Source organism: Cydia splendana, chromosome 11 (genome assembly GCF_910591565.1).
Source record: "Cydia splendana chromosome 11, ilCydSple1.2, whole genome shotgun sequence".
Lineage (NCBI taxonomy): Eukaryota > Metazoa > Arthropoda > Insecta > Lepidoptera > Tortricidae > Cydia > Cydia splendana.
In genome coordinates this window covers 14,206,001-14,220,990 of record NC_085970.1, presented here as the reverse complement: position 1 = coordinate 14,220,990, position 14,990 = coordinate 14,206,001, and the positions used below count along the sequence as shown (strand labels likewise).

The 14,990-nt window shown below is 35.0% G+C and overlaps 2 protein-coding genes across 3 annotated transcripts in view; one reads left to right on the top strand and one right to left on the bottom strand.

The window, feature by feature from the left end:
* The window catches only part of LOC134794971 (uncharacterized), a 75,719-nt gene extending 62,940 nt beyond the window's left edge, over positions 1 to 12,779 (bottom strand). Inside the window, exons 1-3 of the mRNA XM_063766844.1 lie at positions 12,290 to 12,779; positions 11,130 to 11,321; positions 10,109 to 10,147 (exon numbers count right to left, since the gene is read on the bottom strand). Of these exons, the coding sequence (XP_063622914.1) occupies positions 10,109 to 10,147; positions 11,130 to 11,241 (151 nt within the window). The 5' untranslated portion in view covers positions 11,242 to 11,321; positions 12,290 to 12,779. The remainder of the gene's footprint in view (positions 1 to 10,108; positions 10,148 to 11,129; positions 11,322 to 12,289) is intronic.
* Positions 12,780 to 13,295: 516 nt separating this feature from the next.
* LOC134794811 (uncharacterized) lies at positions 13,296 to 14,966 on the top strand. Of its 2 annotated transcripts, none has more exons than XM_063766609.1 (6): positions 13,296 to 13,454; positions 13,569 to 13,591; positions 13,699 to 13,793; positions 13,881 to 13,984; positions 14,312 to 14,388; positions 14,623 to 14,966. In XM_063766609.1, the coding sequence occupies exons 1-6, from the start codon at positions 13,412 to 13,414 to the stop codon at positions 14,719 to 14,721; spliced, it is 441 nt and encodes a 146-aa protein (XP_063622679.1). In that variant the 5' UTR covers positions 13,296 to 13,411; the 3' UTR covers positions 14,722 to 14,966. The 2 variants fall into 2 exon arrangements, with proteins under 2 accessions (XP_063622679.1, XP_063622677.1); XM_063766607.1 differs by having other exon boundaries at positions 13,298 to 13,454; positions 14,312 to 14,435.
* Positions 14,967 to 14,990: the final 24 nt, after the last annotated feature.

Below are 14,990 nucleotides of genomic sequence, written 5' to 3'. Positions count from 1 at the left end.
ACTACATAATACATTCTGAAAATCTCATTGGTACGAACCGGGGTTTGAACCCGCGACCTCAGGATTGAAAGTCGTATTGACAAACGACAAACTGGAATATAAAATCAGAGCTTAGGGAGTGAAAGAATGATATCTCTAATGAAGTAAATTTTGTCTAATTACAAAAAAATTTGGTCTAATCTGTCTTATTGCGAACAAATTGATAAACACAAGTATAAAAACTTGAGATATGATTAAACAGTTAAAAAAATATCGCGATTCAATTTAAGCTGTGATATACCAGTAAAAACTGTCGTTTCAAACGTCGTTTGCCATTTTTAGGGTTCCGTACCGTACCCAAAGGGTAAAAAAAGGGACCCTATTACTAAAACTCCGCTGTCCGTCTGTCTGTCTGTCTGTCACCAGGCTGTAACTCATGAACCGTGATAGACAGTTGAAATTGTCACAGATGTATTTTCTGTTGCCGCTATAACAACAAATACTAAAAACAAATAAATATTTAAGTGGGGCTCCCGTTCAACAAACGTGATTTTTTTGTCGTTTTTTGCGTAATGGTACGGAACCCTACGTGCGCGAGTCCGACTCGCACTTGTTATTGCACCTAAAACGCAAACGTACGAAACTCGCTGTCGCTGTCGCTGTATGAATCTTGAGTTTTTTTTGGTTCCTCAGTGCATTGTACCTTTGCTCGAGTGTTTAGGACCCGATCCGTGTGGCTCCCACGCAAAATATTTGCTCGTACTGTGGTAGCCATTTGTAGACTTTAATACGTGGCAATAAGGTATACGTATGATCAGTTTAAGATGGTATGTTAGCCCTGAATTAATGAGATATCTTTTTGTATTGTGGCGAGAGGATATTGGAAGTTGTGTTAATGAAATGAAATGTTTATAGGACTAAAAGGTCCACGACCGTAAAAGTTAGTTTGTTATTTCTTAATTATATACACCACTTTAGAAAGGACATGGATCGGCTTACAGGTTTAATAATAAAGGAGTTTAAAAAAATCAGCTTTGAATTGAATCAGTGACTACCTAGAGGTAGAGTAGGGATCTACAAATACTCGCGGAAAGAGGCCAGTTCCATAAAACCCGGGGCGCAAAAAGGAAGCGGGGGGCCTGCGGGTCAAAAAATTTGGACTTTGGAGTCCCCTGACTTAAGAATAAATAATAGTACTAGGTACAGAAGACTCACTCTCTAACAAAACGCGTCTGTTACGATCAGGACAGATATGGCCGCTAGGTGGTGACAGCGCCACGCGCGGCTTATGGCTAACCACCAAAATTGGTGTGGAACGGATGTACTTTTAGCTACCTGTGGCAAAGCGACGAAATCGCGGAGTGAGCCACGCCTGCTTATACTCTTAAAGTCTAAACAAATTGACTGTCTTTAGTTTTAAAGGTCTCTGACTGACTTGGTTTTATTAAGTTTATTAGTTTACCAATAATAATGTTTAACAATTGTTAATACGTCAGTTGTTGTTGTTGGCATGCATGTACTTACTCTTAAATATCTAGCGAAATACCAGTAATCAAAACATTCCAAATGATATACCGAACCGGTTTTTTATTAGTGTAGGCGTATTAATGAGCTGTCGTTTTTAGAATCACGATTCGATAATGATAAAAGGACGTAAGACTTTAAGAAATTATACACGTTTGATACCTTTATAGTGGTCTTTCAACTAATAAATATAATGATACCTTTATTACACGGAAGGCTTATTGGAAAGCGTTTAAACGTCATTACTCCGTATCAGGCAGTGAGTGATGCAGTAAAGAGATTGAAAATAAGTAGGTATTGATTTCTTTGACCGCCTTTTGAAAGACGATGCTCGATTGTATTTGTAATTCTACATTTTTAAAGTTACGAATGAGTTAATTTTAGGATGAATTATAAAACAACTGTTGACGTTTAATCTGTTAATCCTATTGCAATGATGAATCTAACGTATGCTGGTACAAATGCTGCAAAAGTTACTAAGCGCCTAAGGTATTCTTAGCTGAGATAACAGTACAATAAATTTAGGTACTGTAAAAAAGGAGTAAGAGCGAGTAACAATCATTTTGACCACATTATTCGCTATCTACTTCTGCTGCTGTTTGTACGCTAAAAGCCATAGAAATAATTCATATTTACTGGCATACATACAGAAAACATTACCCTCTTCAACAGCAGCCGGTAAAAGAGCCAGTCGAAGCCATAAGCTACAAGTTCTGTGACAAAGGTCTAAGGTCAATAACCCGTTTGGCGGGACGGCGGGCGTGCCATGTTAAAAATGCATCGTGCTTCGGATAATGGAGACAATACATTCAAAAAACGACCTTAACGCCAAAGCACTTACGACTTTATTGAAGTGACTTTAACATCAGTACAAAGATGACACTAAAAAACTCAAGCAAAAAACGACCTTAAATCGAGGCGCTTACAAGGTCTTTCGACACTAAACGACTTAAGCACATTTCGCTTGGGTATGGTTTTTTTGATGCTTATAATTGGAATAGGTAATTGCAGACATGTTTTATAACTAGATAATGTTTAGTTGCTCAATTAAATACACGGTTGATTGTACAATTTGAAGAATGTTAATTAGATTCGTGATTTTCATGCAAATTGCGTTGGTTTATCACAGTCGTGGTCGGATATCTTGTACTTCGAGAAAATTAAATGCAACAGTTTATGATCTTTACGTTATTTCTAAATGAAAAACATACAAATAACTTATTTATGAATGAATACACAGATTTAAGTAAGTAAGCAAATGTTCTTTACTAAAAAAACGTTAATTCAGACTGTTTGTCCATGGCTGTTAGATACATCAAAACAACAAATTTGGAGAGGGACCATGTAAACAAAGGTAGCAAGAGACGGTCTTATTGCAAATTTAGTGGTCTCAGTCTTTTCAGTTCTCCAAAGTTGTGATTGATGCTACAAATGGCCACAATTTTCACACCCGAAAAACTACGTCGGGACCTGTTTTTGGGAATCTAATTCATTACTAGAAATTACGCTCAAAAGAGTCATTTTTTGTTTTTCTGTTTGTATGGCCTTTAGTCTTATACCAAGAAATTTGACCGTGATTCGCAAAGCTTCGCATGTGGATGTCTTGAGTGAACTGTACTTTCGGCTTTATCTTTATTTACTATATATAAGTGCAAATGCAATTCTTAATATTTCATTATAAGGAATAAAATTGCATCTATGGGTGATGCTTTCTAATGCGGAAGAACATAAACTTGAACATAAAATAAACTTCCATGGGAATATAACTTAAATACAAAGGTATCTCCTCCGTTAACGAGGGGTTAGAAAGACTGCAAGGTACAATTTTTACAATTATAGATGTAATTCGTCTTTTAATTGAATCTTCAAACAATAGCCCATAAAACGTGATTCAAACAAAACATCAGGTTCGCGATTGCGATTGCGTTAATGTTTTCTCATCATAGCACATGTAGAGTAACTCATCTCAGCATATTTAAAAAATATGTTCGGCGATAAGTCTCGACTGAAGCAATAGTACTTAGCCTACACCACTAATACACGTTTTGGACGGAGTGCTAGCCCCGTAAAAAGGTATAACATTTTGAGAGCAATTGTTTCGCTATATTAATATCTTTTGCTGGCCAGCCTCTGACATCCACCAATGAGATGACGATGACTAGACGCCCGGGTTTATTAATAAGGATAGTAAATCATAGTAACTAGGGATTTCGATCCTTTTAAAATTGTACTTTTGCCCCGGGGTTTGCTCTTAGTTTTTTTTCCCGGCCATTTAGTGTGAATCGTCCCTTGTTTTTTGCGCGCGGCCTGGTGTGTAGCGTGTACTTTTGCTCGAAGATGGGCTACGTTATAATGACTTTATACTCTACTCTGGTTTCGTTTCGACTTGTCTTAGGGTCTAGAAAGGTAAGTAACAGTACACCGTATGTATCGCGCGGTTTGCCCTAGTTACGACGCCAGGGCACCTCAGTGTAGTATAAGTCAATATGTAGTCTAATGTCTGGGAGACCGAGCTTTGCTCGGAAAACATATAAGAACACAAAAATGCGCGTTTTCACAGAGATAAGACCTATCTAGTTCGATTTTTCGCTCCCGAAAACCCACATATGGCATATTTCATTGAAATCGTTAGAGCCGTTTCTGAGATCCCCGAAATACAGTAGAATCTGCATATAATGACATCGAAGGGAAGTGACAAACACGTCATACTAAGCGGATGTCATATAAAGCATAGTTGATTAACTTCTTATTTTTGTTAATTTGTCCAAATTCGTCTCAAATTTCTATTTGAGAGATGAGTTTTATTAGGTTGTACCAATTATCAACTTGTCACTGAGAATCAAAACTAAAACAACTTACACGCCACCAACGCACCAAACGTCCTCGCAGGGAAAGACGTGGGGACGGTCACGAAAACCAGCGAATGTGTCAGTATAACCGGACATAATTTCTCGAAAATAGGATTTATAGGTCATAGTAAGCGGTTTGTCACTATAAGCGAAGTAATCTTATCCGACTTTGTCACAGTGAATTTTATATGAAAACCAAACTCCCCACAGGAATTAGGTTATAGTTAAGCGGTTGGTCAGGATAAGCGGAGTCATAATAAACGGATTTCACTGTATATATATAAATAAATAAATATATAGGTATACAAGAATTGTTTGTTTAAAGGTATAAGATTTTCATTATATACAATTTTCACGAGATTTTAGGTAAAATGTTACAAGCAAACTGTCGTTTGGTTCCCGGTGTTTAAAATAAATAGAAATTAAGCATAACGTAGCTTGGATGACAATGCGATCAAACTGGTTTTTATGATGGAGACAAATCGATCGGCTCCGTTATTATTATTACAATTATGTCAAAGTGACTTCTTGGCTGCGAAAAGTACATATTTCATATATATACTATACATGAGGAATTGAGGATGCCGAAGACCGGGTAAAGGATGACTCACGTTAGACCGTGCCGTGCCCGGGCCGGGGCGTTCGACATGTCTTTTTCTATGACGGCTGATCGATGATCACGTGGCGCTTTCCATAGAAAACGAAACTCCGGAAGCTCCGGCCCGGCCACGACCCGGTCTACCGTGAGTCATCCTTAAAAAGGAGAAGATTGAGCAGGAAAGCGGACCCTGGCGCTAGGCCGGGAAAACGCTAGGCTAGGTTGAAGAAGAAGACTATAAAGCCTAAACTTATACACATAAAGGTCAATGATATTATTCTTCGGAAGCTTTATACAAGCTTTTGATTATGTTGTTCGTATGTGGATTCTTCCGAAATATTAATTGCTTTGATAAATTTTCCCAATGTTAAATTGGATTATTGATTAATGCCAGGCGGCAATATTGTTCGATAGATTTGTTAGCTGTACGTCCAATAGACCAATACGCAGTTCGTCCAAATGATATTTCAATTCGCATTTCGTTCAACACGTATTTCGTCCAACATGGATTAACTCCAACACACATTTTGTCCAATTGATATTGACAATTTCTGTTACTTCAAATGCACATTGTGAGTATTTAACACTTAGTAAATTGTTTGTTGCCTATAAATAAATAAAAAAACTGAGTCCAGTCCAGTAGTTATGATTCTAATGGATTATGTTAAAATGTGTGTTATCCACGAAAACTATTTCTAGACCCAAGTAACAAACTAAATACCAACTTAGACTACGCCGTCGCGATTTGTCCTACTTTCCGCCCGGGGGCACTAACATCAGTGCAGGTCACTTTTTATTTAAATACAATGTACAGACACGTTTCTCACTGGTTTTAATTAATTCATTCATACGGTGTGCGATGGGGAGAAAACTTGGCTGGAAAGTGACATCCTCTGCGAATGTAGTGAGTGCGAAGTGGTTGCGTAGATGATTTTATGACAAAAATAATTAATTTCAAGCATTTTTACTAATTGCTCTTTATTATTGATAATTCCGATTTCAAGTCTGACCAAAACACCATTAGTGCGAAATTCCAAACTATGCTAAAAAGATTGGGGGTTTGGGTTTAAGATATTAATAAAATGAGTGTGCAGCCACTTGATTATACTATTCCTATTGAATAGGAAATATGAATAAAATATATAAAATAACGAACTATGCAAACTTTAATTTTAAAAGCCATTTTTTCATAGAAATTTTACATTAATTTGTGATATTGCCACACGTCATCGTCATTGCAGATGCCATGCAGAGTTATCTTGGTCCGGCTCTAAGTAGTTACATATTTAAGACAGTAAGGTTTACTCGGCTAATTCCGAATGTCGAAAACTGTCGGATAATTCCGAAATTCAGATGAAAATCACCCTTAATTCCATCATAATAAAAGTCTCTTTTCGGAATTATCCGACAGTTTTCGACATTCGGAATTAGCCGAGTAAACCTTACATATAAATTAGTTACCTACCTATAATAGGAACATCTTATTGAAATCAATAAGAACTCGATTTACGTAGATTTTACCAGTATATTTTGCTAACTAAATGTAAATCTGTTCGCCTTTTTCTACTACTGCGTGGTCATTAAGTATAAAGTTACTTCCTTGCCATCATATCCTTGACAGCACACTTGAAGATGGCGAAGTAATTTCACCCACGCTTCTTAACGCCCAGCATCTAACACGAAAAACCACTATTAACGACTTAACTATATACTGTACCGGTAAATACTTAATGCATTATGATTCCTAAAAAAAATGTTTTCACCTCAGCAGCTCGAACAAGGGTACTTTGCTTCTTAAAAACAGTGAGCAAAATGCGATTTTGCTCGCTAAGTGAGACAAAATGACATTCAAGTGACCTTTATAGTCAAATGTCATTTCAACATGCGGGGTCTAATACAAGTTCGAAATACTTGGGTTCTATTATCTCTGTCCCTTTCACACTGTTAGCAAAAAGAAACAGACAAAAAAAAGTTAAAACGACATTCAACGGTATATTGACGGTTTATAATAGACCCCCGAAAACTTCAGACCGCATCGTTCCAAACCACGTACGAGTATGAATTCTTATTAATTAATTAAAAAAATAAAGTTTAAGATTTGATAAAAACTGATAAAATACTATATTTTAGGTATTTTATTGTACAATTAAAATAACGAACTCAAAGAATACACAGATTATCACGCAAAATTAATTATTTTATTTTTAAGAATTTCTACCATAGTTGACAAATAGTACGTATCCGCAATTCGGACCGTATCTTACAAAGTTTTTTTTTTTACAAAAAAAAAAGTTGTCGATTGAAGTGTCAGTTGATGTTCGTTATTTCCATATTATTTTACTGAAATTTATTATTACGTTTTGTTTTCGTGTTCGATTGCGGTAATTAAACTTAATTGTTTGTATATCTTAAGAAAACATGAGTGCAGGTATTAAGTGATGAAGAAGGATTACATTTTTCAAGTTGTCTAATAGGTATGTTCTCACTGCTATGGTGAAAAATTTAGTGTACTACACGAGATCAAAGTTATTTACATCTCGTGCGCGTTTGAGTCCCTTACTACGCTCAAGATTCTAAATTAGATTCACTCGCTACGCTCGTGAATCTATTATAGAATCTTTCGCTTGCACGGGCTCAAAATAAGCACTCGAAGAAATATCAAACTTTGATCTCTTGTTGTACAAATAACTATTTTTTATCAACAGTGAAAAAGGTTAAGTATGCACAATATGCATTGTTACACAGGTCAAGAGTGCATTTAACTTAAAAATAAGTAGGTTTTCAATTCTTAACCGCCTCTTAAGCTTAAGATAGGTGATAGTGATAATCGTCTTTAAAATGTCCGTCTTAGCAAAACTGAGATGGTAATGTAATTTTCGTGTTACATTGAAATAGAAAGGCGCTTCATTACCGGCCATGCGATAAAAATAATGACTATTTTATCTCCGATAGTACGGCAATTCGTATTTCACCTCGCCTCGCTGCTGGAGGTATAAAACACCATTAGAATCATTAGACGTATCGTATCGTATGGTATGGTTCAGGAAATATCACCGACCGAATGATCGCAAGGATCAGCTAAGACTAGTGCAAATCTGAGATTTACCAATACCGAGGTTTGAGTAAACGTTCACAGCTTACACAATAAAAACCCTCTACCTGATATAAATACATATTTGCTTTCTAATTAAGTTTTCAGAAAAATAATTTTATTATACTTGCTCAAAAAATACTGTGTGTAAGTGTAACCCGGGATGTATCATGTATCACACCTTGTAAACCCCAGTCTTAAGATTCTGTCGACTCACGTTAGAGTTAGACCAAGAAAAGTCTGCAGCCATTTTGATAGCCCACGCAGTGCAAGTGTTATTTACACGTCATAATTTCATAGAAGTTTGACGTTTAAAATAACACTTGCACTGCGTGGGCTATCAAAATTCCTGCAGACTTTTCTCGGTCTGACTCTAACAATTTTATTTTGCCCATACCTCCCTATTATAACTAAAGCACCAACCTAGATGCTTCAACTGTTTAAAAAGAACATTTGGCATTCACCACGCCAAAGTTTAACAATGTTGTTGTTTGTGTAAGGTATCGGATGAGCAGTTTCACAACAGTTTGTCTTATAAGGCTTCTAGCACCCTTTAACAAAATTATTCAAACGGAAATTTACAATGAAAAGAACGTCTGCCTCGAGTATCAACTAGCTTGGTTTACATTTACACCCCTTCCGGGTACCTATCTAATGATCTTTTTTTGTGTCATATTTTTTTTTACATGTCCATATGAATTTTTTGTCTTGGGTATGGTGGTTTGGTTCCGTATATAAGAGAGTTTTTGTCTCCCTGATTTCTTTTTAGATACTATGGCGAATAATTTGATGACATTTTTGGTGTCTGGTAGAGGTCCCTGACTACTACCACCAAAACACACTGATGATATTGATCTACTTTGTCAAAGATGTGTCCAAAGAAATTATGCCTTTAACACGGCCGTGATATGTTACATCGCCGACAGAGTTCACTGGATAAAATCAAAAAAACATGTTTGCCAATAAGCCTGCTTACTAAGTCGAGCTATAAACGTACCAAGGCGTGTCAAGGTGGACTCTGCTTTACGTTTAATGACAAGTCACGGTAAACAATCGAATATAATGACGATCGTTAGCTAACATGACATGTTGCATTATGTGCATGCACGCTGAAGACACTTACGATAACGTCAAGTTTATGTTTAGAACTTAGAACCGCCTTTAGTTTATACCTATGAGTAAGGTATTATTTTTTATTCAATTAGGGTCTTAGGTTAGGATTTTACAATGTGAGTATAAAAGTAAAATATAAAAACACTTACAAAACATAACAAAAATATATAAACACATTATAAAAAACCTAACCTAGGGTGCCGCCGGCAGCGGGGCTTGGCCCAAGCTGCCGGTGGTCAGGGCCGCAGAGTGAGGAACCGACGTACTATACGCGCTGTGTCCAAAATTATGTATTATTTAATTATTATCAACAATTACATTTTTAGAGCGACCTTTATACGAGTGAGCTAAATAATAAATTTGGTCTATTCTTAGGTACAAATAGTAAATTACATGTACTATACAAGTGTCACAAGAGATTCAACAAAAATTTACAAATTATAATGTAAAACAAAAAAAAACTGCTTATGCGTGTCTTAAAAATATTCTTCATGCGTGGAATATTCTTCATGCTGCATAATGCGAGAATCTTACGAGAACTATGAATAGTATGAATTAAAAATAAAATACCATCATTATTTAGGAAACGATTAGTTGTTTAGATACTTTAGATGATGATTAGATATTATAGAAAGGTGAGACACCTTCCTAGAAGATCGAAAACTGTATGTACCTAACTAAAAATGAAATTCTCGGGAGATACTCGTCGTATGTGAAATAAACTTATTTAAGCCGTGCACCCACCACCTTGCTCTCTGTCGAGCGTCAACATTTTAGCCAAACATTCGTGAATATTGGCCGTGGTCTCTTTTGCAGCGTACATAGTCCGGTGATTTCACAGATCGTTTATTTCTCTCTAGATCTAATAGTGACATCTGTGTTTGACCAGACCAATATTGTGGGAAATTTGACATAGGTAGGTATCATGCTTCTATGAAAGGGGGGTGTACTTACAAGAGTGCCACTGCAATGCGATATCTATGCCAGAATCATCTGAAAGAATTAGTGTCGATCTAGTTGTGCGGCTAATAGTAATTAACAGTTAAAATGTACATATTTACAAGTGTTTGGTCATTATCAGAATCATGTACCTATTTTGATGTTAATAGAGTATGTAATATGTTCAGTAATTCTGCGTATTGGATTGGACTAATATATAACTTCCCTACCCACAGCTTATGTTTTGTTTCCTAAACGCAGTTTTAATGCAACAGAAATATGCACGAAAATCTAGTATGTACCATTGGTCAATTAAACAAATAATTAAAAAAAGGAAGAAACTAAAGAGGTATAAATCTATCTGTTAAATATATGCAAGAATTTTATTGAATTAATTAAGTACCTATTAAAGTGTTGACTCAATAAACATTCATGATAATGACCAATTTTAAAAGATTTAATGTAACCAATCATGTGTAATTTTAAATACCTATTAGTGTATCTGTAATGTAAAGTGTGCTAGAGTAAATATCTAGTAGAATAATAACGAAAAGTATCATGTCACTAAAAATCTGCAAAATGATTCAGCTGTGAATAATTAGCTAAACACATTCAAATTAGTTACACTAATCTATAAAATTTACTCTCTCAGGGACTAAAGACCTTAGTGATAATGCTTCAGAGGAATACACAACTTAAAACCTTCAAATTTGAATTTATACAGATCTTATGGAACATTCGTATTGAAATAATTATGCCTTGAACATATCACTAAGGTTGTATTTCCCTTAAATTAAGATTGATTAATCCATATATTAATAATATTAACACTCTCATTTCCAACATCCATTTAAAGTTAAATAGGTATGTGAAAGCATTATAGGTACTAGTTATTGGTAACAACACCTCTAGTCACAAAACACCTTTTATCGGATTAGGATATTACTTCACCCTTTTTGTACCATTGCCATATATCATTCTAAAAAAACTATAGAAAATTTGATGTGGTAATGACTGTGTTAATTGTTATACTTACAACTGTAATAATAGCCCCATGTTGGTAGGCCCACCGCTATGGCACCGACCACAAAACATATGAAGCCGAACACAACAACGGCTATAGAATACATAGCCTTGCCGCTCGCCATGGCTGCATCTCAGCCGATCTCACACCAGAACATCAGGAATTGTTGCACACGGTCTGGTGCAGATTAGGGTTCGCGGACATCTGCGAGCAAACAGACAATTTAAAGCATCATTTACATGGCACTTGACGGAATAAAATTAATTCAGTTTATCAACCAAATACTGCAATGTAAGGAATATTGCATGCAAGATTATAGAACAGGTTTAAAGACCCTATACTGGCAATAATTAGCTGGCATCTCTAGCTAATGAGTTTCCCTGTTTTTTCATTGAAGCCTACCCATCCTGTTTTATATTTGAGTCAGTAATCCATACAAACTAATTTCTGTAAGACATTTTTCTGGTTGTTTACAACTTAAATTTTTGTTATACTGTTTAATCTGATTAAAAATTAAATAATAAGTAAGTATATGCTCACTGTAAGTATTCACCATGCCGGCGAAGTTTTAAATGGTTGTCAAAAAAGGGTATCAGATCAAATTTTGGCTTTTAAATTTGATAGCAGGAATGTTACAGCAAGCATCTAACAACTCTGATAACTGTTGTTGTCCAAATCATTATGCAAGAAGCCCTAAAACTTATCAGTTGTAAATTTCTTCTTGTATAAATAAGTCTTTCCATCCCTTAATTTATGGTGTTAAGGAAAATAAATAAAAACAAAATATTAGTAGTGCTGGCTTTTGTTTTTGACTTTGGCACATACATAACATATCATTATCCTATATGGTGGTTCTAAATTATAATTTCAAAATAAATAAGGCAACAACATAAAAGTACGAATAATTGAATGAAATTTAAATAGAGGCTAGACCAAACCGGTTAATATAATACACAGGAATGCCGAAATCAAAACATCTACAATAACACTGATGTTCCTAAACAAAACAATCCATTTGTTGTCGAAATATCCTATTGGAAAACTTAATGAGACAACCAATTCTAATTAAAATCTCACAAGAATTCACTATACAAAAATCCGCTAATGCTCTCTCATTAAGAACCGCTTTATACGCTATAAAATACAGTTATTTGATTGTTACTTTTACTCACGTTTTCAATAAAGTCCGCAAAGAATTCGTCACACGAAGTTCACTGGTGTATGCAATCGAACTGAAGATGTGTTCCGCAATCTATCAACATCTCTTTTTTACACGTTTGAACTGCACATGCAACTAAACACCTGTATTTTCACGTGAGTGCACACAAATTAAACTCACGATTCAAAATTCACGCTGCGACACACCTATCACTACTTTTAAATTTATAAAAGACACTAGTTTGAATTAAAGTTACAATACTTTTATTACAACTTTAAATATAAACGCCTTAAAACTAATTTCTGATAAGGACACACGGACGGCAATAAATTAAATGTTTCGAAAAAGCTCTGCGTATTGTGTACGCTTGCAAAGCGACACTCCACGGATATAGTCGGTAAATAAACTGGTTTTTTGACTTGAGTTAGTGAAACGGTCTACCTACGTTGCCATGCTGCCACGACAGACTATCCCTACTTCCATTCCAATGAAGTCAAGTACAGCTAACTCACCCTGTTCACGTGCAATAGAAAGAGAAATAAGATTGTCACTGTGAAATGCTGTGAAGTGGTTTAAGTTTATATAGAAGACTATACTAGATACTTATAATAATTATTTTATATAATATTAAAATAATACTTATAAATATAATTAATTTGTATTTATTCTGAAAAAAACTTTTCGAATATACTTTTTTATGAATATTCTGTTGTTGCCAGCTTAAAAAAAATTACTCAAGTCAATTAACACGTTCCGTTTTACTTTTATGTCGTTTTGTCAGTTCAAATTAATCATATTTTTTGCATCGAAATCTAGATTTTTGCCATTTAAGAACTTTAGCGCCAAGTCGTATTCGGCATTCTACAAATTATATAAGTTCAATCAAAAGTGACTATTAGTAACTGTCATAGGAATCATCATTCGACGCGAGAGGTATACCTAATCCAAACTGATTCTTAAATTGGTTCAATTTATGTTGATCATTGAAGACATGCGTATCCGTAGTTTTAGTTCATAATGTAATGTTTCCTCTCAAGTTATTGTGTGACCTACTGATTCAAGAGTCAGCCGTGTTAATAAAAACAAAATACCTATTGCATTTTTACTTCATATTTATGTATTTGTAAATCCGACGATGTGGAAACTTATATGTATAAGTTTTTGGACCTATGTTATACGTAAGTTTTTTAAATTAACATTTATTCTGAAGTAAAAGTATCTATCCCCTATCATCTTCATTTTATGCATACGATATAAACTTACTGACTATTGTTTTTTCTTCTTCTATACAGTGACGGAAGGGGTAACCGATAAGGTAAACGTTAACGTCATAAGTAGTTGACTAGTTGCATTCGAAATGTGGTATGATGGTGGGTTAATTAAATACGGACTACTTAGGCTTTTATTTATCGTTATTTTCAGCCCTCTGTGCACTGGTGGTGCGATGAAATAGAGTGTTATTACAGTGACACTGACACATTACCCTTCGAAGAAAAATGTGATAGCAACAAATCCATGTAAGTACTTATTAAGTGTTTTTTAAGTTTACGCTGAAAAGGTAGCTAACATATGTCTAATATTTTCTTTTATTTGCCTTGTTTCAGCCCTTATCGCTTTAACAGTACCACTGGAACTTGCGAATTGAACTTAATTGGATTGTTACTGTCATTTAAAGTTTTAAATAATAGATTAGGAGCCGTTGTTGCAGGTAAACAAAAGTGATTGCATTTTTACATGAACTTCTTTGATTTGATAAGATCATATAGGGTAATTGTGTCAGTTTACCGTCCGGTGTCAGTTTCCGTCCACTTGACGGATTAGCAAATAGTACATTTCATTTATAATTTGCTGCTTGTGAAATATATTTTTTATGCAGATAGATAAATTGTTTAGATATTAAGGATTGCAATAAGTCCAAATTTGTGCAGCAATGAAGGTTTATATTCAAAATCAGATTTCGTCAAGTGGACGGAAAGTGACACCGGACGAAAATTAGCGCAATGACCCTACTTACCTATCTTATAATTACTTTCAGAGAAAACCCGCAAGAGCAATGATATTATTTTTCAACGAGTGATTAATGCGGGCATAATTTTTGCGGGATTTGCAAGCGTGTGTTTATTTTTAGGATGCTTTTATTGTTATTGGGTGCAATATTCGTAAGTGTGAATGAAAATTGTTTACACATTTATTTTCATAAATCATTTATTTGCTTGAAAAGGGTAGGTGCAATTTACAGATGTTCACGTTTGTTCTTGTCCTCCTTATTCAGATATCCACAAACAGCATGCATAATTACATTTTGTCTTGAAAATATATAAGTTGATTGTCTTATTTTGCTGTCAGGAATCATCAATTGAGGAGAAGCTTGAAAATAATAGAAAAAGAAATACACGTACAACAAACAAACAAAAGCAAGCAAAAAGTTGGAAGAAAAGAAAATAAAGAAAGTGGGAAAACAGACAGATGTAAAACCATGCCCGAAGAAGTTCAAGTGTCCGTTGTTTAATCCAGTTGTCTTTTTAAAGCTATTTATATTCCGTATTATAACAATAAAATTAAAATGTTTAAAATTGTTACAATTATTAAATTATACGTTCAATTCAAACACAGTCCAAACAATCAGCGTCATGATTCGAGGCCAGTCTATTTTAGTTCCTTTGCTCTCGTTCGGCGACCCAACTAAACATTTCGCAAATGTCTCATACCTACTG